This window comes from Hyla sarda, chromosome 6 (genome assembly GCF_029499605.1).
Source record: "Hyla sarda isolate aHylSar1 chromosome 6, aHylSar1.hap1, whole genome shotgun sequence".
NCBI lineage: Eukaryota > Metazoa > Chordata > Amphibia > Anura > Hylidae > Hyla > Hyla sarda.
In genome coordinates, this window is record NC_079194.1 from 90,987,967 (window position 1) to 91,014,957 (window position 26,991).

The 26,991-nt window shown below is 42.5% G+C and overlaps 2 protein-coding genes across 2 annotated transcripts in view; one reads left to right on the forward strand and one right to left on the reverse strand.

Annotated features, from left to right (window-relative positions):
• Window positions 1-1,199: 1,199 nt before the first annotated feature.
• The window catches only part of APPL1 (adaptor protein, phosphotyrosine interacting with PH domain and leucine zipper 1), a 44,482-nt gene continuing 18,690 nt past the window's right edge, over window positions 1,200-26,991 (forward strand). Inside the window, exons 1-13 of the mRNA XM_056524430.1 lie at window positions 1,200-1,352; window positions 4,928-5,026; window positions 9,997-10,056; window positions 11,598-11,669; window positions 14,757-14,844; window positions 14,956-14,997; window positions 16,936-16,994; window positions 18,847-18,993; window positions 19,660-19,742; window positions 19,843-20,001; window positions 21,321-21,509; window positions 22,800-22,842; window positions 23,637-23,693. Coding sequence (XP_056380405.1) covers window positions 1,299-1,352; window positions 4,928-5,026; window positions 9,997-10,056; window positions 11,598-11,669; window positions 14,757-14,844; window positions 14,956-14,997; window positions 16,936-16,994; window positions 18,847-18,993; window positions 19,660-19,742; window positions 19,843-20,001; window positions 21,321-21,509; window positions 22,800-22,842; window positions 23,637-23,693 — 1,152 coding nt within the window. The 5' untranslated portion in view covers window positions 1,200-1,298. The remainder of the gene's footprint in view (window positions 1,353-4,927; window positions 5,027-9,996; window positions 10,057-11,597; window positions 11,670-14,756; window positions 14,845-14,955; window positions 14,998-16,935; window positions 16,995-18,846; window positions 18,994-19,659; window positions 19,743-19,842; window positions 20,002-21,320; window positions 21,510-22,799; window positions 22,843-23,636; window positions 23,694-26,991) is intronic.
• The window catches only part of ASB14 (ankyrin repeat and SOCS box containing 14), a 66,170-nt gene continuing 56,542 nt past the window's right edge, over window positions 17,364-26,991 (reverse strand). Inside the window, exon 10 of the mRNA XM_056524431.1 lies at window positions 17,364-17,603. Coding sequence (XP_056380406.1) covers window positions 17,546-17,603 — 58 coding nt within the window. The 3' untranslated portion in view covers window positions 17,364-17,545. The remainder of the gene's footprint in view (window positions 17,604-26,991) is intronic.

Genomic DNA, 26,991 nt, shown 5'->3' on the forward strand with positions numbered 1-26,991 from the left:
AAAACGGCATTCCGCCTCCTCCCTCACACCAATCACCGTCCTCCTTCAGCCACAACTCCCTCATCTGAAACTCGTCCAAAACGCTGTCATGCCTCAGACGATTCTCCCTCAGACGCAACTTCCTGACGCACAGCAGAGCCGACGCTGCACAGCATTGTATAGCAGAGCCAAAACTGTGAAACTTGCATGTGTACTACAGACACTACATGTTCTACAGAATCTGTATAGCAGAGCCGACATTGAATAGTGTGTACAGCAGAACCCGTATAGCAGAGAGCCAACACTGATTCGGCTCTGCTACGCCACAGGAAAGTTTTTCGTCTGAGGGATGACGGAGTTTCGGATGAGAGACTTTAGGATGAGGGAGTTTTGGATGAGAGACTTTAGGATGACAAAGGAGGGAGGAGACTTTAGGATTGGCCCGAGGGAGGAGGCGGAACGTCGTTTCACCTGACAGAGGATGCAGTTACGGCTGACGATGTCCTAAAATGAACACTGTACACTTGGTACCACTGGGCTGTGGAAGCTGTGGGCCTGCCACCCCCTCAGGGTGCCCCCACATTTCTTCACATGTTCCTGCTCAGGGCTCAAGTCCTGCAGGAACGCATGGGAACTGAGTTCCTGCACTTTTTTCACAGGAACACCGTTCCCATTAGCAGGACCAGCCCTTGAGTGGAAATCTTGGATTAGTTCCCTCACTTTTTTTTCACCAAGCTAATCAACAGAGAAGAAGAAAAAAAACACCAGCAACAGTGGTGTGAACAGAGACAGACACTATCGGGGGCACTGAGACTGGCACAAGTGGTGGCATAGTGGGTGGCAGTGCTATGGGAAAACAGGTGTTGGGGGGTGTAACACTAAACAGATGCCAGGGTATTTGTGTCTATATACGAATACATGGTTGATGAATTGCAAGTTAGGGTGGGTTTTAAAGGGGGGCTCTAGACTGGAATAAATGTATCACGGCCATGTTTAGCTTGGTGCACGGAGCTCTGCTGTTGCTTCCTGCGTTCCATAGCTGTGTCACATTGTATCACTGCTTATTCCTCCTCCCATCCTTAGGGCACTGGCATCTACCCGTCATTACGATAACTTCCTATATTCCCGCCCCTTAGCAACGCAGTTACTGACGTCCCGATTCACCAATCAGCTTACAGAATCATAGAGTGACGGCTGCCGCTAGCCAATGAGCGTGCCCGGAGGCGGGACATCCGCTGTGGTGTGCTCCTGGATGTAGATCAGCTGCTGTGACTGTCGCCCTGGTTTAGGTGTCTTGTTTTCCCGGTTCCTCCTTCACCATGCTCGGTACAGACAAGCTGCCCATCGAGGAGACGCTGGAGGATAGTCCTCAGGTCAGGAGCCAGGCTGGGGAGGGGGAGATGGATTGGACTTCACGTCATTTTATGATGTCTGGTTCTGTCTGTGCCAGTATGTCTAGACCGGTGTTTCCCAACCAGGGTGCCTCCAGCTGTTGCAAAACTACAACTCCGAAGGCTGTCCGGGCATGCTGGGAGTTGTAGTTTTGCAACAGCTGGAGGCACCCTGGTTGGGAAACAATGGGGTGGCTCATGCCATTCATCTTGGGCATCAGGTGGTAGAATAGTAATCAGGGGCACCTACCAGAGCTCATACAGAGGTAGAAATGGTGTCATCTGACTGTCCGGGCATGCTGGGAGTTGTAGTATGTAACAGCTGGAGGCACCCTGGTTGGGAAACAATGGTCTGGACTATGGGGTGGCTCATGCCATTCTTCTTGGGCATCAGGTGGTAGAATAGTAATCAGGGGCACCTACCAGAGCTCATACAGAGGTAGAAATGTTGTCATCTGACTGCCCGGGCATGCTGGGAGTTGTAGTATGTAACAGCTGGAGGCACCCTGGTTGGGAAACAATGGTCTGGACTATGGGGTGGCTCATGCCATTCTTCTTGGGTATCAGGTGGTAGAATAGTAATCAGGGGCACCTACCAGAGCTCATACAGAGGTAGAAATGGTGTCATCTGACTGTCCGGGCATGCTGGGAGTTGTAGTATGTAACAGCTGGCGATCCAAAGGTATGAGGTGCACTATATATAGGGTTATTGCGTGTATAGCAATACTCCAATATAATATTACTTTCAATAGCGGAAGGCTGTCAGTGCATGATGGGAGTTGTAGTTTTGCAACAGCTGGGGAGCCACAGGTTGAGGTGTGGTGAATTTTAAGGTTATTGCATAAATAGCGATTACCGAATACAGTGCTATGTCCTATAGCTTAAAGGGGTACTCCCGTGGAAAACTTTTTTTTTTTTTTTTTTAAATCAACTGGTGCCAGAAAGTTAAACAGATTTGTAAATCACTTCTAAATCCAAAAAAGAAATGCATTTCCTCTGATGTCATGACCACAGTGCTCTCTGCTGTCCATTTTAGGAACTGTCCAGAGCAGCATATGTTTGCTATGGGGATTTTCTCCTGCTCTGAACAATTCCTAAAATGGACAGCAGAGGTCAGCAGAGAGCACTGTGGTCATGACATCAGAGGAAATGCATTTCTTTTTTGGATTTCTCTTTAGTATACAGCCCCTAAAAAGTACTGGAAGGATTAAGATTTTTTTAATAGAAGATGGAATTTACAAATATGTTTAACTTTCTGACACCTGTTGATTAAAAAAAAAAAAAAAAAAAAAAAGTTTTCCACGCGAGTACCCCTTTAAAGCTGTCAGGGCATGATGGGAGTTGTAGTTTTTGCAACAGCTATAGGCCCACATATTGGGGTTTGCAGACTATTAGGCCATGGCACGAATAGCAGTTACCCAATGCAGTGCTCCCTTCTATAGCTAAAGGCTGTCAGGGCATAATGGGAGTTGTAGTTTTGCAATAGCTATAGACTAGAGATGAGCGAACTTACAGTAAATTCGATTCGTCACAAACTTCTCGGCTCGGCAGTTGATGACTTATCCTGCATAAATTAGTTCAGCTTTCAGGAGTTCCGGTGGGCTGGAAAAGATGGATAAAGTCCTTGGAAAGAGTCTCCTAGGACTGTATCCACCTTTTCCAGCCCACCGGAGCACCTGAAAGCTGAACTAATTTATGCAGAATAAGATAAGTCAGCAACCACCGAGCCGAGAAGTTCGTGACGAATCGAATTTACTGTAAGTTCGCTCATCTCTACTATAGACCCACAGGTTGGGGTGTATTGAATAAAAGATCATTGTATGAATAGCAATTCCCCAATACAGTGCTACTCCCCATAGCTGAAGATTGTCAGGGCATGATGGGAGTTGTAGTTTTGAAACTTTTATAGACTCACAATTTGGGGTGTACTGAATAAAAGGTCATTGAATGAATTGCAATTCTCCAATATAATGCTACCTCCAGTATTGCCCCTGCATTAGCTTCTTATTAGAGATGAGCGAACTTACAGTAAATTCGATAAGTCATGAACTTCTCGGCTCGGCAGTTGCTGACTTATCCTGCATAAATTAGTTCAGCCTTCAGGTGCTCTGGTGGGCTGGAAAAGGTGGATACAGTCCTAGGAGACTCTTTCCTAGGAATGTATCCACCTTTTCCAGCCCACGGGAGCACCTGAAAGCTGAACTAATTTATGCAGGATAAGTCCTCAACTGCCGAGCCGAGAAGTTTGTGACGAATCAAATTTACTGTAAGTTCGCTCATCTCTACTTCTCATCATCAGCAGATACAATGTATGTACTTAAATATTTGTATATGTAAATATTAACTCGATTATGTGTAAATAGGAAGCGACGACACTGAAGTTACCATCATCATCGTCCTGTATCCATTCCATGAGTCCTGTTGGTTTATTATAGAAATAGCGCCCCCATTTGGTGTCATAGGGGGATGTCCTGCGTCTGTTGAGTTACTGGGTGTCTGCAGCTATGCTTTGCCATTTGCAGCATGTGACAGCAATCGTAAATCAGGTTGTGTCATCCCACAGACTTGTATAGCAACTGCAGCAAATGATATTTTCCAGAACCCTGCAGTTTATTAACCCCTTAAGGACTCAGCCCATTTTGGCCTTAAGGACTCAGACAATTGAATTTTTACGTTTTTGTTTTTTCCTCCTCGCCTTCTAAAAATCATAACTCTTTTATATTTTCATCCACAGACTAATATGAGGGCTTGTTTTTTGCGCAACCAGTTGTCCTTCGTAATGACATCACTGATTATATCATAAAATGTATGGCGCAACCAAAAAACACTATTTTTGTGCGGAAATTAAAAAGAAAAACGCAATTTTGCTAATTTTAGAAGGTTTCGTTTTCACGCCGTACAATTTACGGTAAAAAATACGTGTGTTCTTTATTCTGAGGGTCAATACGATTAAAATGATACCCATTATTACATACTTTTCTATTATTGTTGTGCTTAAAAAAAATTACAAACTTTTTAACCAAATTAGTACGTTTATAATCCCTTTATTTTGATGACCTCTAACTTTTTTATTTTTCCGTATAAGCGGCGGTATGAGGGCTCATTTTTTACGCCATGATCTGTACTTTTTTTTTATACCGACAGCCCTAGTAGTCTCAGCAGCCTGCCACCGACAGCCCTAGTAGTCTCAGCAGCCTGCCACCGACAGCCCTAGTAGTCTCAGCAGCCTGCCACCGACAGCCCTAGTAGTCTCAGCAGCCTGCCACCGACAGCCCTAGTAGTGTCAGCGGCCTGCCACCGACAGCCCTAGTAGTGTCAGCGGCCTGCCACCGACAGCCCTAGTAGTGTCAGCGGCCTGCCACCGACAGCCCTAGTAGTCTCAGCAGCGACCCACCCCCTTTTCCCTACCACGCTGAACATTCACCCCAAGCACAGTGTAAATTGTAGCAGTTTACATGACAGGGAACGTATGCCGTCATGTTTTATGTATACGGAGATATCTCTTCTGTACAGGATTATTCCTCAGCAGCTTATACTCTCTGTATTTTTATTTTCAGACCCGCTCTCTCCTAGGAGTTTTTGAGGAAGATGTAGCTGCTATCTCCAGTTACTGCAGTCAGCTCTATCATGCCATGCGTAGGATTTACGATGCCCAGGTACCCACCACAATGCTACATGATGCATTGTTCTATTATTTTTCTGTAAACAAAGTTGCCCAGGGAGTTTAAGGAGATTTCACCCCAACAACACTCATCACCTATCCGCAGTATAAATTAGGAGTGTCTGATATGTCTGACCTCTGGGAGCCGGGACCCCCGTTCTCGTGATCGGTTGTTGGTGTTAAAACCCTTTGAAGCAAAGTTCTGTTGGTATGTGTAAATGTTCACATGGTCAGGGCCTTGCACTTAATGTTAAATCTACTCATTTTGCTCTAATTTTTAGGAGAGAGTAGCAAAAAGCTCTCAGATTGATAACATATACAATACAGAATAAAACTAGACTAGACAGGGAAAGTGCATGCATAATACAATGAATAAATCTGGTGCATTTGACAACTCTGCTAAGGCTAGGTTCACATCACGATTAGTGCCTCCAACTTTTGAAGCTGGAATTGGCTGCAATGTATCTATGCACTGATGCCATTCACTCCTATGGCCTGCACAGACCCGATTGTAGTAAACTAAAGGGTCATTCTCTGAGCTTATCATACTTTTGACTCAGATGGGTCTGCTACGATTATACAATCCAGTCCTTGCTCTTTTTTTCCTTCTGACTTCTCTCTTTTTACCTTCCCCCAATACATCAGATGTAAGATTGGTCCCTTCTAGTCCTTGCTCTGTCTTTATCTTTTTACCATGCCACCAAACCTAACATATAGAGCAGTGTTTTCCAACCAGGGTGCCACCAGTTGCGGTCTGGGCATGCTGAAAGTTGTTGTAGTTTTACAACAGGTGGAAGCACCCAGGTTTGGAAACACATACATAGTGTTGCTCTAAACAACTTTTCAGGGTCATCCATCTTATATAAACAGCCTCAAAGCTTTCCTCACTTTTTCCTGAAATTTGTCTAATATTATTTCACATTATCTAACCACTATGTAGACACAAACTTTTATTTATAAAATGCACATTCAAATAACAAAACTCTCGGATTTGTCAAAACCTCATAGAAGCATCTCAGACATATGGTGTGAAATACAGACACTAATAGAGAATCTGATGTGAAGAAACATAAGAGCAGATAGATAGGACATCGGTAAAACCAACAATCGGATTGCATTATGATTGATAATGGCATCATATCATTTCACTGCAGTATTGGAAACCTCAATGCAACTTATAGGATTAGCGCAATCCAACACTAAATAGTAACAAGAGCATACAGTTTATAGGAGTCATCGTGACAACCACTTATTCCCACTGTCCCTCACCCCCTAAAGAAGGTTACTTTCTAAACCTCACAAATATGCCCAGTGACCACATGATTTGTCCAGTTATGTCTTGTTGAATTGACCAGTCTGTTGAGTCAAAGTAGGAATATTGGGTGATTCCGGGGCTACCTTTAGAGCACACAAAAAATGGAAAAAAATTTGAGGTTTGTATTAACCAAATATTAAAGTATCTAGGACACAGTGTTTGCTAAGGATTTCGAGTGTTGGTTTAAAAACGGGATAGAACGGGAGAACTCTGTTACAAGACTGAATAGTATGTATGAATTCTTAAAAATGATGTTCAACATAAAAACCTGATTTAAACAATAGGCCATTTTCTGGTGACCATTTAAAGGGGTACTCTGCCCCTAGACATCTTATTCCCTATCCAAAGGATAGGGGATAAGATGTCTGATCAATGGGGAACCCGCGATCTCGGCTGCGGCACCCTAGATATCCAGTGCACAGAGCAAACTTCGCTCTGGCGATACAGGGCGGAGGCTCGTGAAATCATGTCCACGCCCCCTCCCATAGACTTGCATTGAGGGGGCGTGGCCATGACATCACGAGCCTCCTACACTATAAACGAATGCCGGGTGCAGCAAAAAAACAACAAAAAAAAATCTTTTTTGCATTCTTCATTTCATAACTCACAATATACAACCACAAATCTAAACTTGCGTAAAGGAAGTAGTAACCAGTGATTTGTTTCTGTATAGCAGTTTGTGGTTAATACATTGGCCTAACTTTGAGGTTTTACTTCCCTTCTTACAAGTTATCATAGTAAGTAGTAGATGATAAAAAATTTCCGGGTGATCGGCACAATCCGCATGACAAAATACAAAGTATGCTGGTAAAAATCCAAAGGTTCTTTTATTTGCTTGCGTCAGACGCGTTTCGAGGTTTCATACCTCTTTTTCAATGACTACAGCAGTGATCAACAACTTATCATGGTAATAATTTTAGTATAAGCATTAATGTATTATTGGATTTGGTCAATTTTGTAATGATTTCTCCCCTGACAACAGAACAGCTAAAAAATGTCAAATGGTTTGGTAAGTACAGTGGGGTCCCCAGTGATCACAGATTTGGGGGAAGGATCGGAGCCAATGGAAACTAAATATTACTTTCTTAAAAGAGAAGTAGGTGCCTGGACCAAACTTATAGCCGCTGTGGTTTGTTAATCCACAGTAGATGAATGTAAACTGGTCTGGGATAAATATGTATCTATTCTAAGATACAAATTAAAAGGTAATAGTGTCAGGGCAGACTAGATGGACCATGTGCTTATTTTCTGCTGACAATGTTCTATATACAGTCATGGCCGTAAATGTTGACACCCCTAAAATGTAGTATTTCTCACAGAAATGGATTGCAGTAACACATGTTTTGCTATATACATGTTTATTCCCTTTGTGCGTATTGGAACTAAACCAAAAAAGGGAAGAAAAAAAGCTATTTGGACATAATGTCACATCAAACTCCAAAAATGGGCTGGACAAAATTATTGGCACCCTTAACTTAATATTTGGTTGCACACCCTTTGGAAAAAATAACTGAAATCAGTGGCTTCCTATAACCATCAATAAGCTTCTTGCACCTCTCAGCAGGAATGTTGGACCATTTTTCCTTTACAAACTGCTCCAGGTCTCTCTTATTGGAAGGCGTCTTTTCCCAACAGCAATTTTAAGATCTCTCCACAGGTGTTCAATGGGATTTAGATCTGGACTCATTGCTGCCACTTCAGAACTCTCCAGCGCTTTGTTGCCATCCATTTCTGGGTGCTTTTTGATGTATGTTTGGGGTCATTGTTCTGCTGGAAGACCCAAGATCTCAGACACAAACCCAGCTTTCTGACACTGGGCTGTACAGTGCGACCCGAAATCCGTTGGTAATCATCAGATTTCATGATGTCTTGTACACATTCAAGGCACCCAGTGCCAGAGGCTGAAAAACAGCCCCAAAACATCATTGAACCTCCACCATATTTCACTGTAGGTACTGTGTTCTTTTCTTAGTAGGCCTCATTCCATTTTCGTAAAAGTAGAATGATGTGCTTTACCAAAAAGCTCTATCTTGGTCTTATCTGTCCAAAAGACGTTTTCCCAGAAGGATTTTTTTATGTCTCTGTGTCAGCAGTGGGGTCCTCCTGAGTCTCCTGCCATAGCGTTTCATTTCATTTCATTTAAATGTTGACTGATAGTTTGCACCGACACTGATGCTCCCAGAGCCTGCAGGACAGCTTGAGTATCTTTGGAACTTGTTTGTGGCTGCTTACCCACCATCCGGACTATCTTGCATTGACACTTTTCATCATTTTTCTCTTCCGTCCATGCCCAGGGAGATTAGCTACAGAGCCATGGGTTGCAAATTTCTTGATAATGTTGCGCCCTGTGCACAAAGGCAAATCTAGCTCTCTAGAGATGGACTTGTAACCTTGAGTTTGTTGATAATTTTTCACAATTTTGGTTCTCAAGTCCTCAGACAGTTCTCTTCTCTTTCGGTTGTCCATTCTTAGTGTGGCGCACACACACACAATGCAAAGACTAAGTGAACTTCTCTCCTTTTTATCTGCTTTCAGGTGTGATTTTTATATTGCCCACACCTGTTACTTGCCTCAGGTGAGTTTAAAGGAGCATCACATTCTTGAAACAATCTTATTTATCCACAATTTTTATAGGGTGCCAATAATTTTGTCCAGCCCATTTTTGGAGTTTGGTGTGACATTATGTCCAATTTGCTTTTTTTCCTCCCTTTTTTGGTTTAGTTCCAATACACACAAAGGGAATAAACATGTGTATAGCAAAACATGTGTTACTGCAATTATTTTCTGTGAGAAATACTTCATTTTCTTGAAAAACGTCAGGGGTGCCAACATTTACGGTCATGACTGTAACTGTCCATAGTGCATTGAAGTAAAGTGGAGGTATGACAGAGCATGCACAACTCTATAACATTTTGGGAATATTCCTGGTATACTTGCCTTTTCAATGAAAGGGGTTATCCAGTTATTAAAAACTTACACCCTATCCACAGACATCCTTGTCCTGGCAGTGAGTGCTCAATCACCGGCTAAGGCAGAACACCGCTGTGGCCAGTGATTGGCTGAGCTGTCACTGCTAAGACAAATACTTCTTGAAAGGTGGGGGTCAGAGCATTCATCGAGGAGAGTGTGGCCCCACACTGGAGATTGTGGGGGGTCCCAGAGGTAGAACCTCTCGCTATCAGACACATATATTCTATCATTTGCATAGGTTATACATTTTTAATATCTGGGTAACCCCTTTTAGTTTTGTTCAGTCATCCCCATGTATGCTGAGTGCCACTTCCTTTGAATTTCTGTGGGATGAACATGTTACTATAATGCAGTGTTTTCCAACCAGGGTGCCTCCAGCTGTTGTAAAACTACAACTCCCAGCATGCCCGGACAGCCATTGACTGTCCGGGCATGCTGGGAGTTGTAGTTTGGCAACAGCTGGAGACACCCTGGTTGGGAAATACTGCTATAATGAGCAGGGTCTGTATTGATAAGTAAATTCTTCATCCATCTATGTGTCATGTCCAGAGAATTAGCTGCTATGGAATTGACTGCCATTTTAATAATAACAATGTCTATTATTTCTATTTGCAATATAGAACTTTATACTTTAATAATTCATTTCCATGCATTTCATTAATGTTACTTTGTGTCTCCAGAATGAATTAAGTGCAGCCACTCACTTGACATCCAAACTTCTGAAAGAGTATGAGAAGCAGGTATGTGGACAGTTTTAATATGGTATATTTAACTTGAAGAGACATTAAAAGGGTACTCCGGCCTTAAGACATCATATCCCCTTTCCAAAGGATAGGGGATAAGATGTCTGATGCGGGGGTCCCGTCGCTGGGGACCCCCGCAATCTCTCATGCAGCACCCATCTGTCTCAGCTGCACAGAGCGATGATAGCTCCTTGTCTGAAGACTCACGACCACGGGGCCGGAGTATGGTGACATCACAACTCCGCCCCCTTGTGACGTCTTTCTTCGCCCCCTCAATGTAAGTCTATGGGAGAGGGCGTGCCGGCCGTGCACCTGAGACAGGTGACTGCTGCATGAGAGATTGTGGGGGTCCCCAGCGGCAGGACCCCCAGCGATCAGACATCTTATCCCCGATCCTTTGGATAGGGGATAAGATGTCTTGGGGCTGGAGTACCCCTTTAATTGTAAAAACAGACAGAAAGTTAATAGGAGAATAACCTGCCGACAGTATTTGCCAGTCTGCAGGATCTTCTTCATGCTCCTGAAACAGTCCTGCAGCGAACTCAAGTGTTAACTTTCTCTAAATCCCTTACAATTGTGGCTGATCCTAGTAGGTGGGTTTAGACGCTTTGTCCTCTTCATACAAACAGAACAGTGGGGAAGGGCTCGTGCTGGATCCAGTTGCTGATCTGGTAAAAATTCTGACTCATATTGAAGAGTTTTTCATAGATTTTGGGCAGTTTTTATACTGAGCCATGTTATTTGTGGTGTAATCCACACGCATACACCACTTGTGGTCTTCGCAGCGCCATCACTTACTACTGCAATACGGATCAGAACAGGTTGAGAACCGTTCATGTCAGACTTCTTATATTGCTCTTTTAACTATTGCCAAAGATAAAGCAGTTTTATTGCTTGGTATGTGTTATGTCCTTAGTGCAAAGTACAGACCATACAGACAGTGACTTATGAAATTCTCTGCTGACCTGTTTTCCTTTATTCCAATGCATTTTCGTATAAGGATAATTAAAGGGGTACTCCCGTGGAAAACTTTTTTTTTTTTAAATCAACTGGTGCCAGAAAGTTAAACAGATATGTAAATCACTTCTATAAAAAAATCTTAATCTTTCCAGTACTTTTTAGGGGCTGTATACTAAAGAGAAATCCTAAAGAGAAATCCAAAAAAGAAATGCATTTCCTCTGATGTCATGACCACAGTGCTCTCTGCTGACCTCTGCTGACCATTTTTGGAACTGTCAAGAGCAGGAGAAAATCCCCATAGCAAACATATGCTGCTCTGGACAGTTCCTAAAATGGACAGCAGAGGTCAGCAGAGAGCACAGTGGTCATGACATCAGAGGAAATGCATTTCTTTTTTGGATTTCTCTTTAGTATACAGCCCATAAAAATTACTGGAAGGATTAAGATTTTTTAAAAGAAGTAATTTACAAGTCTGTTTAACTTTCTGGCACCAGTTGATTTAAAAAAAAAAAAAAAAGTTTTCCACGGTAGTACCCCTAAATCTTTGACTTATGACGTATGCTCTTGTTTACTTACAGAGGTTTCCACTGGGGGGCGATGATGAAGTGATGACTTCAACCTTGCAACAGTTTTCAAAAGTGATTGATGAAGTAAGTGTTTGCATCAGGCTTTTTTTTTTTTTTTTTTTTTTTTTTTTTTTTTTTACACTTTTCTACTGAAAAACCTTTAGTTCAGTTTTATGCTGATTTCATTATGCATACCACTGTATACTGCCAGTAGCCTCATTCAGTGACTACGTTCACGCTATATCCCATACATACAGTGGAGCAAAAAAAAGTATATAGTCAGCCACCAATTGTGCACATTCTCCCACTTACAAAGATGAGAGAGGCCTGTAATTTTCATCATAGGTATATCTTAACTATGAGAGACATAATGAGAAAAAAATCCATAAAATCACATTGTCTGATTTTCAAAGAATTTATTTGCAAATTATGGTGGAAAATAAATATTTGGTCAATAACAAAAGTTCATCTCAATACTTTGTTATATACCCTTTGTTTGCAATGACAGAGATCAAATGTTTTCTGTAAGTCCTCACAAGGTTTTCACACACTGTTGCTGGTATTTTGGCCCATTCCTCCATGCAGATCTCCTCTAGAGTAGTGATGTTTTGGGGCTGTCGCTGGGCAACACATACTTTCAACTCCCTCCAAAGGTTTTCTATGGGGTTGAGATCTGGAGACTGGCTAGGCCACTCCAGGACCTTGAAATGCTTCTTACGAAGCCAATCCTTCGTTGCCTTGGCGGTGTGTTTGGGATGATTGTCATGCTGAAAGAACCAGCCACGTTTCATCTGCAATGCCCTTGCTGATGGAAGGAGGTTTTCACTCAAAATCTCACGATACATGGCCCAATTCATTCTTTCCTTTACATGGAACAGGCGTCCTGGTCCCTTAACAGAAAAACAGCCCCAAAGCATGATGTTTCACCCCCATGCTTCACAGTAGGTATGGTGTTCTTTGGATGCAACTCAGCATTCTTTCTCCTCCAAACACGACGAGTTGAGTTTTTACCAAAAAGTTTTACTTTGGTTTCATCTGACCATATGACGTTCTCCCAATCCTCTTCTGGATCATCCAAATGCTCTCTAGCAAACTTCAGAAGGGGCCAAACATGTACTGGCTTAAGCAGGGGGACACGTCTGGCACTGCATGATTTGAGTCCCTGGTGGCGTAGTGTGTTACTGATGGTAGCCTTTGTTACTTTGGTCCCAGCTCTCTGCAGGTCATTCACTAGGTCCCCCCATGTGGTTCTGGGCTTTTTGCTCACCGTTCATGTGATCATTTTGACACCACAGGGTGAGATCTTGTGTGGAGCCCCAGATTGAGGGAGATCATCAGTGGTCTTGTATGTCTTCCATTTTCTAATAATTGTTCCCACAGCTGATTTCTTCACACCAAGCTGCTTGCCTATTGCAGATTCAGTCTTCGCAGCCTGGTGCAGGTTTACAATTTTGTTTCTGATGTCCTTCGACAGCTCTTTGGTCTTGGCCATAATGTAGTTTGGAGTGTGACTGTTTGAGGTTGTGGACAGGTGTCTTTTATACTGATAACAAGTTCAAACAGATAAGGAGTGGAGGACAGAAGAGACTCTTAAAGAAGTTACAGGTCTGTGAGAGACAGAAATCTTGCTTGTTTGTAGGTGACCAAATACTTAATTTTCACCATAATTTGCAAATAAATTCTTTTAAAAATCAGAAAATGTGACTTTATGGATTTGTTTTCTCGTTATGTCTCTCATAGATGAGGTATACCTATGATGAAAATTACAGGCCTCTCTTGCACAATTGGTGGCTGACTAAATACTTTTTTGCCCCACTGTATGTTTATTTTATATAATTCAAAAGGCCATCCTTTTGAGTCTGGCAAAGTGAACACATATATATATATATATATATATATATATATATATATATATATATTATTATGTGTGTGTGTGGGAAATGACCAGGCATGGCATGTAGGGCTGGCTGGGAGTTGTGGTTTTGCAACAGCTAGAGAGCCATAGGAGAGCTCTTTCTGTCCACTGTATCTTCCTTCCTAACTATTCACATGGAGCACCGGTGGCAAAGCTGGGTGCTGCAAACTACGTGCGGCTGCACCTGGCATCCCCTCGGGTGCTCGTAGACATGTATGGGTGTGGCGTTGGATGGTTCCAGCGTCAAATAGAAGAACAATCAATATGGCCATTGTAAACCAATGCGCCAGATCTTTAAAAGAAAGGCCAATATTCACTGTATCATTTACTATTGTTCACTTTTCTCTCGTTCCGTCCAGTTTACCAGCAGATTATTTATCTCTGAAGGGGGTTGCCATACACATAATTTTTGCATGATCACAAACAGCAATTTCTAACATAACGCCCCCGCACCCGCCTCTTTTCTCTATGGGGAGAAAACTGCTGCCGGACACCTTTTAGTTGATGACTTATCTCCCATGAGAATGAATAGAATGGACGTGTTGTAATCGAACAGCCTGATCATTTTTTTCCTAGGACGTGTGCTGTTAGGTAAAAGTTGGGCCACCCCTGTACATGTTGGATGGTCCCCTGCTCCTGCAAAAATTGGATATGTGGGCCATCATTAAGTGTTTTTGGGGCAATCACTGATTGACGGGGTACTGATACCTGACACCCCTGCCTATCAGTTGTTTGGGTCCCCACACTACACAATGATTAGGGCTGGAAGTAATGCACTGTTTATTGTGTAGTTGGCTAAGCTGCAGTAATGTGGCAACACCACTACACAATAAACAGCACATTGCTTGCAGCCGCATACATTGACTCTTGCGGGGCATTAAACCAGTGTTTCCCAACCAGGATGCCTCCAGCTGTTGCAAAACTACAACTCCCATCATGCCCGGACAGCCTTTGGCTGTCCGGGAATGCTGGGAGTTGTAGTTTTGCACCAGTTGGAGGCACCCTGGTTGGGAAACACTGCACTAAACAGCTGATCAGCGGGGGTGCCAAGTGTCAGCATCCCACTAATAGCCTGAAAAACCCCTTTAATCTGTGTGTGGCCATTTACAATCCTGTTTTAGGCTCCTACAAAGGTGGAGCTTTCCCAAAGCTGCAAATGTGACTTTGATGACCAGTAACCTGACTGTATATATGTATTTCATCGAATCCACCTGCATGATCTGTGAATGTAACTCTACTTTTTTTCCATCCCACAGCTGAGCTCCTGCCATGCGGTCCTATCTACACAGCTGGCTGACGCCATGATGTTTCCTATTAGCCAGTTTAAAGAGAGGGATTTAAAAGGTAATGCTGATCATACTGAGCCCTGCCTGTTCTTCTGGATCAGATATATTGCAGTTTATTACATTATAACCTGAAGCGATGCAATTCCTCTCTCTCTGTTTTACATTACAGAAATCCTGACTTTAAAGGAGATTTTCCAGATTTCCAGCAATGGTATGCACGCCTTATGTATGAGATGTGTAACTATGTATGCTTTATTAGGAAGCAGATAAAGGGCATTATGGAGAAAGTCTGCAAAAGACAGGTTGACATGTGCATGAAATCCCTTCCCTGCGGTAGAATATGGGTCTATGAATGTATCCGTGTGTTAAGTATTAAGGAAGAGGTGTAACATTTTACACTGTTGAGTGGAATCTGGAAATGATAAAGGTTGGGCTCTGCAGCTTTGAAGAAACCCAGCTGATATCATTGGGCGGGACAGTTATGGTGACATTTCTGACAAGTCTGTTCAATTGGGTATTGTATGCACGTAACCAGATAAATAAAGCTTAGTCATTGTACAAATTAAAAGTTTGATAGTGAATGGAAGCATTCTTGTTTGCCCAAAACTAGAGATGAGCGAACTTACAGTAAATTCGATTCGTCACGAACTTCTCGGCTTGGCAGTTGATGCCTTTTCCTGCGTAAATTAGTTCAGCCTTCAGGTGCTCCGGTGGGCTGGAAAAGGTGGATACAGTCCTAGGACTGTATCCACCTTTTCCAGCCCACCGGAGCACCGGAAAGCTGAACTAATATATGCAGGAAAAGTCATCAACTGCCGAGCCGAGAAGTTCGTGACAAATCTAATTTACTGTAAGTTCGCTCATCTCTACCCAAAACCTTTGGAAACCTTAGCTCAGAGTTAAGAGTTTGCTACTGTTGGATTGAGTCTGGACAGTCCATTATGAGCGAAATCCATCAACAACAAGGAAAAAAAAAATCTTCTGTCCTGATTCTGCAATATATTAATGTAGAGTGGAAGATTTTTAGTTTACAGGGGAATGCCTATAAGGGGATTGAATTGTAGCAAATTCTCAGCTCTGAGTGGTATTGCCTCTGGATGTAAACCAAAGTTGCTTCCATTCGCTGGCAGCAAGCATGAATTTTAAAATCAGATAAAATGCTTTTGGGTATTTCTTAAAACCTACAAGATACTGCAGATTTTATGCTGTGTTCAACTACTTATTTCTATTGATTTACAGCATAAAATCTGCAGCCTATACAGTATAAGTAAACATACACTTAAAGAGGTATTCCCTTGAAGAAGACCCATCACCTATCTGCAGTATTGATGATGATTGGTCAATGTGAGTAGAAGTGCAGGATTACACATACTTGTGTTATTTGTGTTAAAGGGGTACTCTCCATGGAAAACACATAATATAAAAAAAAATATATATATATTTATTATTATTATTATTATTATTATTATTATTATTATTATGTTATTATTTATTACTTTTATTTAAAAATCGTAATCCTTCCAGTACTTATCAGCTGCTATATGCTCCACAGGAAGCTCTTTTCTTTTTGAATTTCCTTTCTGTCTGACCACAGTGCTCTCTGCTGACACCTCTGTCCATGTCAGGAACTGTCTGGAGCAGGAGAGGTTTGCTATGGAGATTTGCTCCTACTCTGTACAGTTCCTAAAATGGAGAGAGGTGTCAGCAGAGAGCACTGTGGTCAGACAGAAAGGAAATTCAAAAAGAAAAGAACGTCCTGTGGAGCCTATAGCAGCTGAAAAGTACTGGAATGATTTAAGATTTTTAAATAGAAGTAATTTGCAAATCTGTTTAACTTTCTGGCACCAGTTGTTTAAAAAAAAAAATGTTTTCCAGGGGAGTACTACTTTAAACAATATTACTGGAATATTCAGCGTAGTTAGCCGTACAGACGTATGCAGTCACCTCCTTCTTCTTCTTTTCTCCCTAATTCATGGCGGACACCACTCTCGTTTACAAATTGTCCTTATTAGATCCCTGTTCTCCTACATTTTGGTGGATGCATCTTAGAAAGCTATCCTGTATTTTGGGGAACATACAACTTTTCTGTTATATTTCACTATATTTTGCTGGTGATTAGTGACTGGTGTCTTTTTTTTCTTCTTCTTAGATCACGATGTAGCAATCAACAGATACAGCCGGCTGTCCAAAAAGAGGGAGAATGAGAAGGTGGTCCATGGCACCTATTCCACTACTTCATGTCATGCAGCTTTTCTTCCTTTCTTTTGGTGCCTCAGTAAAGTGGATCCTCTATTTTATTACCCTTTTAGAGTAGTATCCAGGCCTTACATGGCATGTTCGCTTTCCCTTTCAAAACATATTAAAACAGAGGAAGGGGCTTTTTGTGTATAATGGCAGGGGATATGTATGACCCTTGCCACCTCCACAGCCACTCTCTCTTATGTGGATTCACTCACCTGGAGTGAGTGCTATAGGTGGCACAACACTCAGCATTCTATTAAATCAGTGTTTCCCAAGCAGGGTGCCTCCAGCTGTTGCAAAACTACAACTCCCAGCATGCTGAGAGTTGTAGTTTTGCAACATCTGGAGGCACCCTGCTTGGGAAACACTGTATGAGATGATCAGATACTAGGTGTAACAGCTGGCACCTCAAATCCGTCCCATGTTCTTTCAAAGGCTAGGTTGGCATCTCTGGTTACTGCTGCGGAGGATGTATCTCTCTGCTAGAAAAGCTTGATCCTTATCGCCAGGGTGATGTTTTAAAGGCTCAATAGTCCTCTCCAGAGTATTTGGTACAGCGCCATCACAAAAAGAGTGCTATAAGAACAAAAATGTAGGAGTGAAAAGGTGGTTGTCCGGAACTGCTAGACTAAGATGAGCAAAAGCAGAATGTGGTGTGGATGGTCCTGACTGTCCTGTTAATGCAATCTTGGGTGCAGAGCTAAACAGCAGGATACAGGCAATGGTAGTGAAGAAAAACAAAGCTTGCACTCGCCATCCAAGGAAAATTCTTTATTTCACCGTGTCAGGCACAACAGGCTGGTGGGTGGAGGCGGGTGGGGTGGGTACCGGAACAGACTGTTTCATGCCGCTCAGGCGCTTCTTCCAGCCGGTATATCAGCTGGAAGAAGCGCCTGAGCGGCGTGAAACAGTCTGTTCTGGTCCCCACCCCACCCGCCTCCACCCACCCACCAGCCTGTTGTGCCTGACACGGTGAAAAAAAGAATTTTCCTTGGATGGTGAATGCGAGCTTTGTTTTTCTTCACTACCACAGAGTGCTATAAGAGCCTACCCGGTTAGTTGATCTTTAAAGGGGTATTCCAGGAAAAACCTGAAAGTTAAACAGATTTGTAAATTACTTCTATTAAAAAAAATCTTAATCCTTTCAGTACGTATGAGCTGCTGAAGTTGAGTTGTTCTTTCTGTCTAAGTGCTCTCTGATGACACATGTCTCTGGAAGTTTTTTCCTGGAATACCCCTTTAACTTTTTAAAGGGAGTTTGTCCCCTGGTTCATTCTGCCCATAAAGCAGCATAAAGTAGGGACAGAGACCTTGTTTCCAGGACTGTCTGACTTTGTTTTTTCTTGCTGTGTTTTTAAAGCATACCTCTTATTTTTGGAAAAATTAATCGTGTAGCACTGTGCATTTTTCAAATTGGCGCAGTTCTCTCTGCCAAATATACCTATTCATTAAGAGAGAGATTTTCTCACTCTGCCTCTGCGGCTGCTATGGGGCCAGAGCTAGAAGCTCTGTCTCAGGATGCAGAGTGCTATGCGGGAAGAATGGCGCCCCTGTTCTGGCATTTAGGTGAATTTGAAAAAAAATGTATACCATTTAAACAAATCACATTCGTGCACAGTGATGAAATCCTCATTTTAGCTCTTAGTCCTCTCCCTGATGTGCAAACTTCCCATAGTTTTCTATTCTTCTAGTTCTCTACCTTCTGGAGGAGAACCATTTTGCTACTGTTCATAAGTGCATTGGCCACATATATTGTATTTGGTCATGTGACATTTCCACGCAGGTATAAAATAAGCTGACATCTGACTTTTATTTGTAGACCAAGTTTGAAGCCACAGAAGATGTTTACACGGCCAGGAAGAAGCAGCATCAGACCATGATGCATTATTTCTGTGCGCTGAACACTATACAATACAAGAAGAAAATTGCAATTTTGGAGCCACTCTTGGGATACATGCAAGCTCAGGTACGCTGTAATGAGATTTAGGCTAATAATAAAATGTACCGTATATACTCGAGTATAAGCCGACCCAAATATAAGCCGAGGCCCATAATTTCACCCCAAAAACCCAGGAAAAGTGTTTGACTCGACTGTAAGCCTAGGGTGGGAAATACATAATCCCCCCCATGTAATCATCCAGACCCCGTCATCATCCCCCCCCCCTTCATAATCACCCCCTGCCAATCCCTTCATCAGTGGTCTTCAACCTGCGGACCTCCAGATGTTGCAAAACTACAACTCCCAGCATGCCCGGACAGCCGATGGCTGTCCGGGCATGCTGGGAGTTGTAGTTTTGAAACCTCTGGAGGTCCGCAGGTTGAAGACCACTGCGGCCTTTGTCATCATCCAGCCCCTCCCTTAAGTTTTCTACTCGCCTCCCCTCGGCGGGAAAAAAGGGTGAGCTGGTCCGGGCCATCTATGCTGCAGGGACCGTCCGGTGGGGAGGGTTAGTCATTGCGGGTTGTCCATTTTCACCGGGGGGGCCTCTTCTTCACTTCAGGCCTGCCCCGGACTAGTGACGTTGCCATGACAACGACGCACAGGGACGTTGCGCATGAGTGGGGGGCGTTTACTCGAGTATATATGGTATCTACACATCTGTTTATTAAACTATTCATCATTTTTATCTAGATGAGTTTTTTCAAGATGGGCTCGGAGAACCTCAATGGTCAGTTGGAGGAATTCATGTCAAACATTGCAACGAGTGTCCAGAAGTGAGTAGTGCTTGCACGTGAAGCACCTGTACACTTCAACACCTTTTCTGTTTGATAAGCAATATTATGAATTTTTATTTTATTTTTTTCCCCATTTTAGCGTACGTAGGGAAATGGACAGTGATGTAGAGACTATGCAGCAAACCATCCAGGACATGGAGGTGGCAAGTGAACCTTTGTATTTGCCTGACCCAGACCCAAAGAAGCTTCCTGTCAATCGCAATTTAACAAGGAAAGCTGGCTACCTCAACATACGCAAGTATGGGACACTTTACTCTGATTATCTATGGTTTTAGGGTGCGTTCCCACATGGCGTATACGCAGCGTATTTCATGCTGCGCAAAATTTATGTCAGCAGCGGGAAATACGCAGCGTGTTCCTTGCTCACTATACACACAGGGCTTTCCAGCGGCAGCCCTATGTGTGCAGTGAGTTTAGGAGGCGGCACACAGCCCCGCCGGCACACAGCCCCGCCTCTAAAACTCACTACACGCATAAGCCCTGTGTGTATAGTGAGCAAGGAATATGCTGCGTATTTCCCACTGCTGCCGTAAATTTTGCGCAGCGTGAAATATGCTGCGTATACGCCATGTGGGAACGCACCCTCAAAGTGTATTTTTCATGCCTCTAGTACGCTGCATTTGAACACTTTGTGCCAAATTGTCAATCCCTTCTTGCCACGTCTAGTTTTGTTGGCAACTTGAGCAGTAAAAGGGACGTGATCATTTTTAGTCAGTGTATGAGTACAGCTAAACTATATATAGTTTAAAGGAGTACTCCGGTGGAAACCTTTTTTTTTTTTTTTTTTTAATCAACTGGTGCCAGAAAGTTAAACAGATTTGTAAATTGCTTCTATTAAAAAATCTTAATCCTTCCAGTACTTATTAGCTGCTGAATAATACAGAGGAAATTATTTTCATTTTGGAACACTGTGCTCTCTGCTGACACCTCTGTCCATTTTAAGAACTGTCCAGAGTAGGAGAAAATCCCCATAGCAAACATATGCTGCTCTGGACAGTTCATAAAATGGACAGAGATGTCAGCAGAGAGCACTGTGCTCGTAATGTCAGCAGGGAGCTCTGTGTTTCAAACGGAAAATGATTTCCACTGTAGTATTCGGCAGCTAATAAGTACAGGAAGAATTAAGATTTTTTTAATAGAAGTAATTTACAAATCTGTTTAACTTTCTGGCACCAGTTGATTTGAAAAAAAAGTTTTTCACCGGAGTACCCCTTTAAGCCGTGGTCTCTGCCCAGTGGCTGTGCTGCTGTTATGAAACTACAACTCCTAGCATGTCCTGACTGCCTACATCTTATAGTTATGGTTACAACAGTGAAGAGCCACAAGTTTAAGATCTGACATGTAGCAGGCAGATAGCAGTATACAGTAAGGTCATCATGTATTTGTAGGTGTGATCTGCAAACCAGTGCATAACATACTATAGGATGGAAGTTCACGTGTCTTCTACAGTCTATCAGCTGTAAAGTTGTACCTACTTAGTTTGTATGAGGTGCTGTCATCCATGTTAAATACGGTTTTGCCTTTACAACTAAGTTCCGTGTTCTTTTTCTATTTCAGTAAGACGGGGCTGGTGTCCTCCACTTGGGAGCGACATTATTTCTTTACTCAGGGAGGTAATCTTATGAGCCAGGCGAGGGGAGACGTGGCTGGTGGTCTGGTGATGGACATAGACAACTGCTCCGTGATGGCTGTGGACTCCGAAGACCGAAGATACTGCTTCCAGATCACTTCCTTTGATGGAAAAAAGTTTGTATCACTATATAGTTCAGCATTATTGCATTAAACCTTTACTATCAGCTAATGCAGATGCATTTTATGTCCTTATTACGACTGCAGCTTCTGGCCCAGACACAGGTCCCATGACCAGATTTGACAGCTGGTACTTCAGGTCATCAGACCCATGATTGAGCCAGGACTTGCTGCCGTAATACAGATTTAAAATACAACCATAGTAGGCTAGTGGGAACCCAGCCTTTATCGTTAATGTAAAAAAAAAAAAAAAAACGAGGGTGAGACCATTCTACTTTATATTTTAATAATTTTATGTTCAAATTCTGTCATTGAAAAAATGGTTTAAGTATCGAATTTTCCCTTAAAGGGGTACTCCACCCCTAGACATCTTATCCCCTATCCAAAGGATAGGGGATAAGATGTCTGATCGCGGGGGTCCCACCGCTGGGGACCCCCGCAATATAGCATGCGGTACCCACCTGTTTCTTGTCCGGAAGCGCTGGAGGGTCTGGGTCCCGACCACGGGAACGGAAGTTTGTGACGTTACGACTTGGCCCCCGTGTGACGTCACGCACCGTCCCCTCGATGCAAGTCACGCTCCCTCCCATAGACCTGCATTGAGGGGACGGTGCGTGACGTCACACGGGGGCCAAGTCGTGACGTCACAAACTTCTGTTCCCGTGGTCAAGATCCAGACCCTCCAGCGCTTCCGGACAAGAAACCGGTGGGTTCCGCATGCTATATTGCGGGGGGTCCCCAGCGGCGGGACCCCCGCGGTCAGACATCTTATCCCCTATCCTTTGGACAGGGGATAAGATGTCTAGGGGTGGAGTACCCCTTTAATACGAGCAATTTACCATGTAAAAATCTTTGACCAATCTTAAAAAAAAGTATGTGTTGTGTAATTTGTATATAATCAGTTTTTACTAGTACTAGAATATATAGTGGTATAGTAAATGTTATAAAGCAGTGTTTCTCAACCAGGGTGCCTCCAGCTGTTGCAAAACTACATCTCCCAGCATGGCTGGACAGCCGAAGGCTGTCCAGCCATGCTGGGAGTTGTAGTTTTGCAACAGCTTGAGGCACCCTGGTTGGGAAACACTGCTGTAATGGGTGGTTTCCATACCTCCCATTGAGCCAAGAGGAGTGGGTAGCTGGATTGTTTTCTTCTCACCTTTTGGAACCATCAGCTATCCTGTGGATAGTCATAAATGTATGAGATATGAATAACTCTTTAAAATGAATGTACAGCTGTGCAGATATTTGGGAATAATACATTTTGTCTTTTTATTTATTTTTTTATAGGTCTGTAATTCTGCAAGCAGAGAGCAGGAAGGACAGTGAAGAGGTACAGACACTTCATCAGGCATCTTTTTTTAACAGTTTCTTATTTAGTTCCCAAATTTCATAAAGCAAAAAAAAAAAACAGACAAAATCTCATCTGACTTGGATTATTATTTTTCTTTTGTAAGTTAGAATAGGCGAATATGATGGGAGATAAAAATCCTGGACAGATCGTAAAGACTTTAAGTTGATGTGTTACCGTAGCCTTTAAAGGGGTACTCCGGTGAAAACCTTTTTTTCTTTTAAATCAACTGGTGGCAGAAAGTTAAACATATTTGTAAATTACTTCTATTAAAAAATCTTAATCCTTCCAGTACTTATTAGCTGCTGAATGCTACAGAGGAAATTCCTTTCTTTTTGGACCACTGATTACATCACGAACACAGTGCTCTCTGCTGACATCTCTGTCCATTTTAGCAACCATGCATAGCAGATGTATGCTAAGGGCAGCATGGTGGCTCAGTGGTTAGCACTGCTGCCTTGCAGTGCTGGGGACTTATGTTCAAATCCCACTAAGGACAACAATAAATAAAGCATTATTATTATTATAATAACCTCAGCAGAGAGAACTGTGTTCATGATGTCATCAGAGAGCATTCCAAAAAGAAAAGAATTTCCTCTGTAGTATTCAGCAGCTAATAAGTACAGGAAGGATTAAGATTTTTTTAATAGAAGTAATTTACAAATATGTTTAACTTTCTGCCACCAGTTGATTTAAAAGAAAAAAGGTTTTCACCGGAGTACCCCTTTAATGTGCAGTAACGTCAATGACCCTATGTTCTCTTGTTTATGTTGCAGTGGATATCTACAATAAATAACATTTCCAAACGTATATATCTAACAGAGAATCCTGAGGTGAGTTTCTGTGTATTAGAGATGCCATTCCATATTGCAGCATTTAGCTGTTTGCATATAAGTACGTTATTTGATGTAAATATTCCCAGTTTGAAATGGAGCAGCATGAGACGAACTGCATCAAAACTGCAAAAATAAAAAATAAATTAATTTTGCCTGTTCTCAATTGACTGCAGACACAAACAGGTTTATTACAGGCTGTCAGGGCCGCCGTCAGCGGGGTACAGTCAGTACACCATTAAGGGCCCTGGGCCCCGCTGTACTACCCCTGCAGGAGACGCGGTGTCAACAGCGTACAGCACGTACAGTGCAAATTGCGTACATAATGTACGTACAGGCTATAGCATTTTCCGGGTCCTGTACGTAAATTACGCAAATAGTGTACGCTATGTACATACAAGAGCGTACATTGCGCAGCAGGCCGAGTGATTATGTCATTTCATCACGCAGCCTGCCGGAGAAGTCCTGCGCCGCCCGGGGGCTGCTGACAGCCTAGCCTCAGTGCAGTGGATTTTTATTATTTTATTTTTATTTTATTTTTTAGAAAATCTACGTGGGGCAATTTTTACCTATGTGGGGGCGTTATTTACAAACTGGTGCATTTTTTGCCTACTGGAGCATTACCTATGTGAGGGGCATTATTACATAACTGGGGGCATTACCTATGTGAGGGGCATTATTACATAACTGGGGGCATTACCTATGTGAGGGGCATTATTACATAACTGGGGGCATTACCTATGTGAGGGGCATTATTACATAATTGGGAGCATTATTACCTAGCTGGGGACATTATTACTCAACCTTTGGGACACTACCTACCTGCATGACATACATGGGGGAACTATCTACTGGGGTGACTGGGGTGACTGTATACTGGGGACATTACCTACCTGGCCTGAAGCTGTATGGGGCCCCAATCTTTCTGATGGCAGCCCTGCAGGCTTTTGTCGCATGTTTATTTAATTACTGAAAATTTGACTGTATAGAAGTAACATTTCATGACAGAGAAATTATTACAGGGACTTTACAGAGAAATGACTGTTAGAGGACCGCCTTACGTCCAATTTAAGGCAGCGTAATTGTTTCAGAGCACATGTTTGGGATATCTCCCATATTGTTTAACAGTGTGGAAATGTATTTTATTATGGATTGGATATGACAAGGAGCTGGATTTCAGGGATCCTACTGATATAGGGACTATCGCCTCTTCCTTTCCACCCCTCCATCTAAGCAGTCTGAGCCAATTAAAATCCCATGGACCGTTCATCCAGGTTGCAGTGGGGCAATGAGACAGTGAAGCCACTGCTGGAACTGCACCGCATCCGGATGAATCATAGATGCAGATGCAGGGAGAGGCGATACAGCCTAATTGACTCCTACTCTCTGGGATAATATCTGCTGAACCACACGAGTTCTCCTTTAAAGTTATGTTTACATGTAAATAGTTCCCTGCAGGTTTTCCGAAAGCGGATTATTTTACTACTCATTGACTTTAACCCCTTAACGACGTAAATGTACGTCCTGGTGACGTGGTACTTAATGCACCAAGACATACATTTATGTCCTATACATAACTGCGAGCATCGGAGCGATGCTCAGGTCATGCGCAACAGGTCCCGGCTGCTGATAGCAGCCAGGGACCCGCTGGTAATGGTCTACATCCACGATCGTGCAGATGTCTGCCATTAACCCCCTCAGATGCAGTGATCAACACAGATCACTGCATCTGCGGCAGTGCGGTCACTAAAATGGATGCCGCGGCGATCCGATCATCCAGAACGGCAGATGGAGGTCACCTCACCTGCCTCCGCTGCCTTCCACGGGTCTTCTGCTCTGGTTTGAGATTGAGCAGACCAGAGCAGAAGATGACCGATAACACTGATCAATGCTATGTCCTATGCATAGCACTGAACAGTATTAGCAATCGAGTGATTACCATAAATAGTCCCCAATGGGGACTATTAGAGTGTAAAAGTACAAAATAAAAGTAAAAAAAAATTTATAAAATCCCCTCCCCCAATAAAAATGTAAATTGTCAGTTTTTCCGTTTTACCCCCAAAAAGTGTAAAAAAAAAAATTAAAATAAAATTTTTATAAGCATATTTGATATCTCCGCGTGCGTAAACATCCGAACTATTAAAATATAATGTTAATCATCCCGTACGGTGAATGGCGTGAACATAAAAAAAAAAGTCCAAAATTGCTGCTTTTTTATAACATTTTATTCCAAATAAAATTGATAAAAAATGTATTAGAAGTTTTATATATGCAAATGTGGTATAAAAAAAATTACAGATCACGGTGCAAAAAATGAGCCCTCATACCGCTGCTTATACAGAAAAATAAAAAAGTTATAGGTCAGCAAAATGGAGGGATTTTAAATGCACTTATTTGGTAAAAAAGTTTGCAAATTTTTTTTTTTAAGCAGTATAATAAAGTATATAATCATGGGTATCATTTTAGTCGTATTGACCCCAAAGAATAAAGAAAACGGGTCTATTTTACCGTAAATGTAAAATATGTGTAGCTCACTTAGGATAAAAGAAATAATGTGCTTGAGGTTAAAGGTGTTGCCTTCACCCAAAAGGCCTAATGTAATATGTAGAAATTATAAATATAAAATATTTATGTGAACCAGTCCTCAAAAGCACAGGGGAGAGAAAAAGGAAAAGACTAGTGGAGATGGGATCCAAGAAATGGTCTTTATTATATAAAAAGGATATATATGACCAATCGCCTAGCAGGGCCCTTGCTAAAGGCGAATGGCATATACTGGGTAAGAAATAGATATAATAAAAAATACAGAATATAGTAGGATTAAAATGAAATAAATATGATGGGTAAGTAGCACCAAAGAAAATTAATTAATTAAATATCTGCTGCATATATCAGGAGAAAACGTTCTCAGTCCATATAATTCATAGGGATAAATGAAAAATCCACAAGAAATGTCCAGAATGAAAAGTCACAATTAGTTTGGGTGTGTCCGGAGTAACGGTATATGGTAGTGAATGTAGCGACAAGTAATGCAGACAATGTGGCAAACACTGTCAGCGATGAAGATGTCAAGTCTCGGTGCACAGCACCACTCACCCTCCTTTGGAGTCCTCAGGTCCGGGCTGGCACGGCTGAGTCCGGCACTCTGGATTTTATCAATGCCCGCCTGGGTGGTATGCTGGGTGAGTGGCTGAATCTCCGGGGGTCCGAGTGTCCTGGGCTGGCACGGGAGGCGTCCGGCCTTGAGGAGGATGATGTCCAGTAGTAACTCTGCCAACCGGGGCTGTGAGTGGATGCA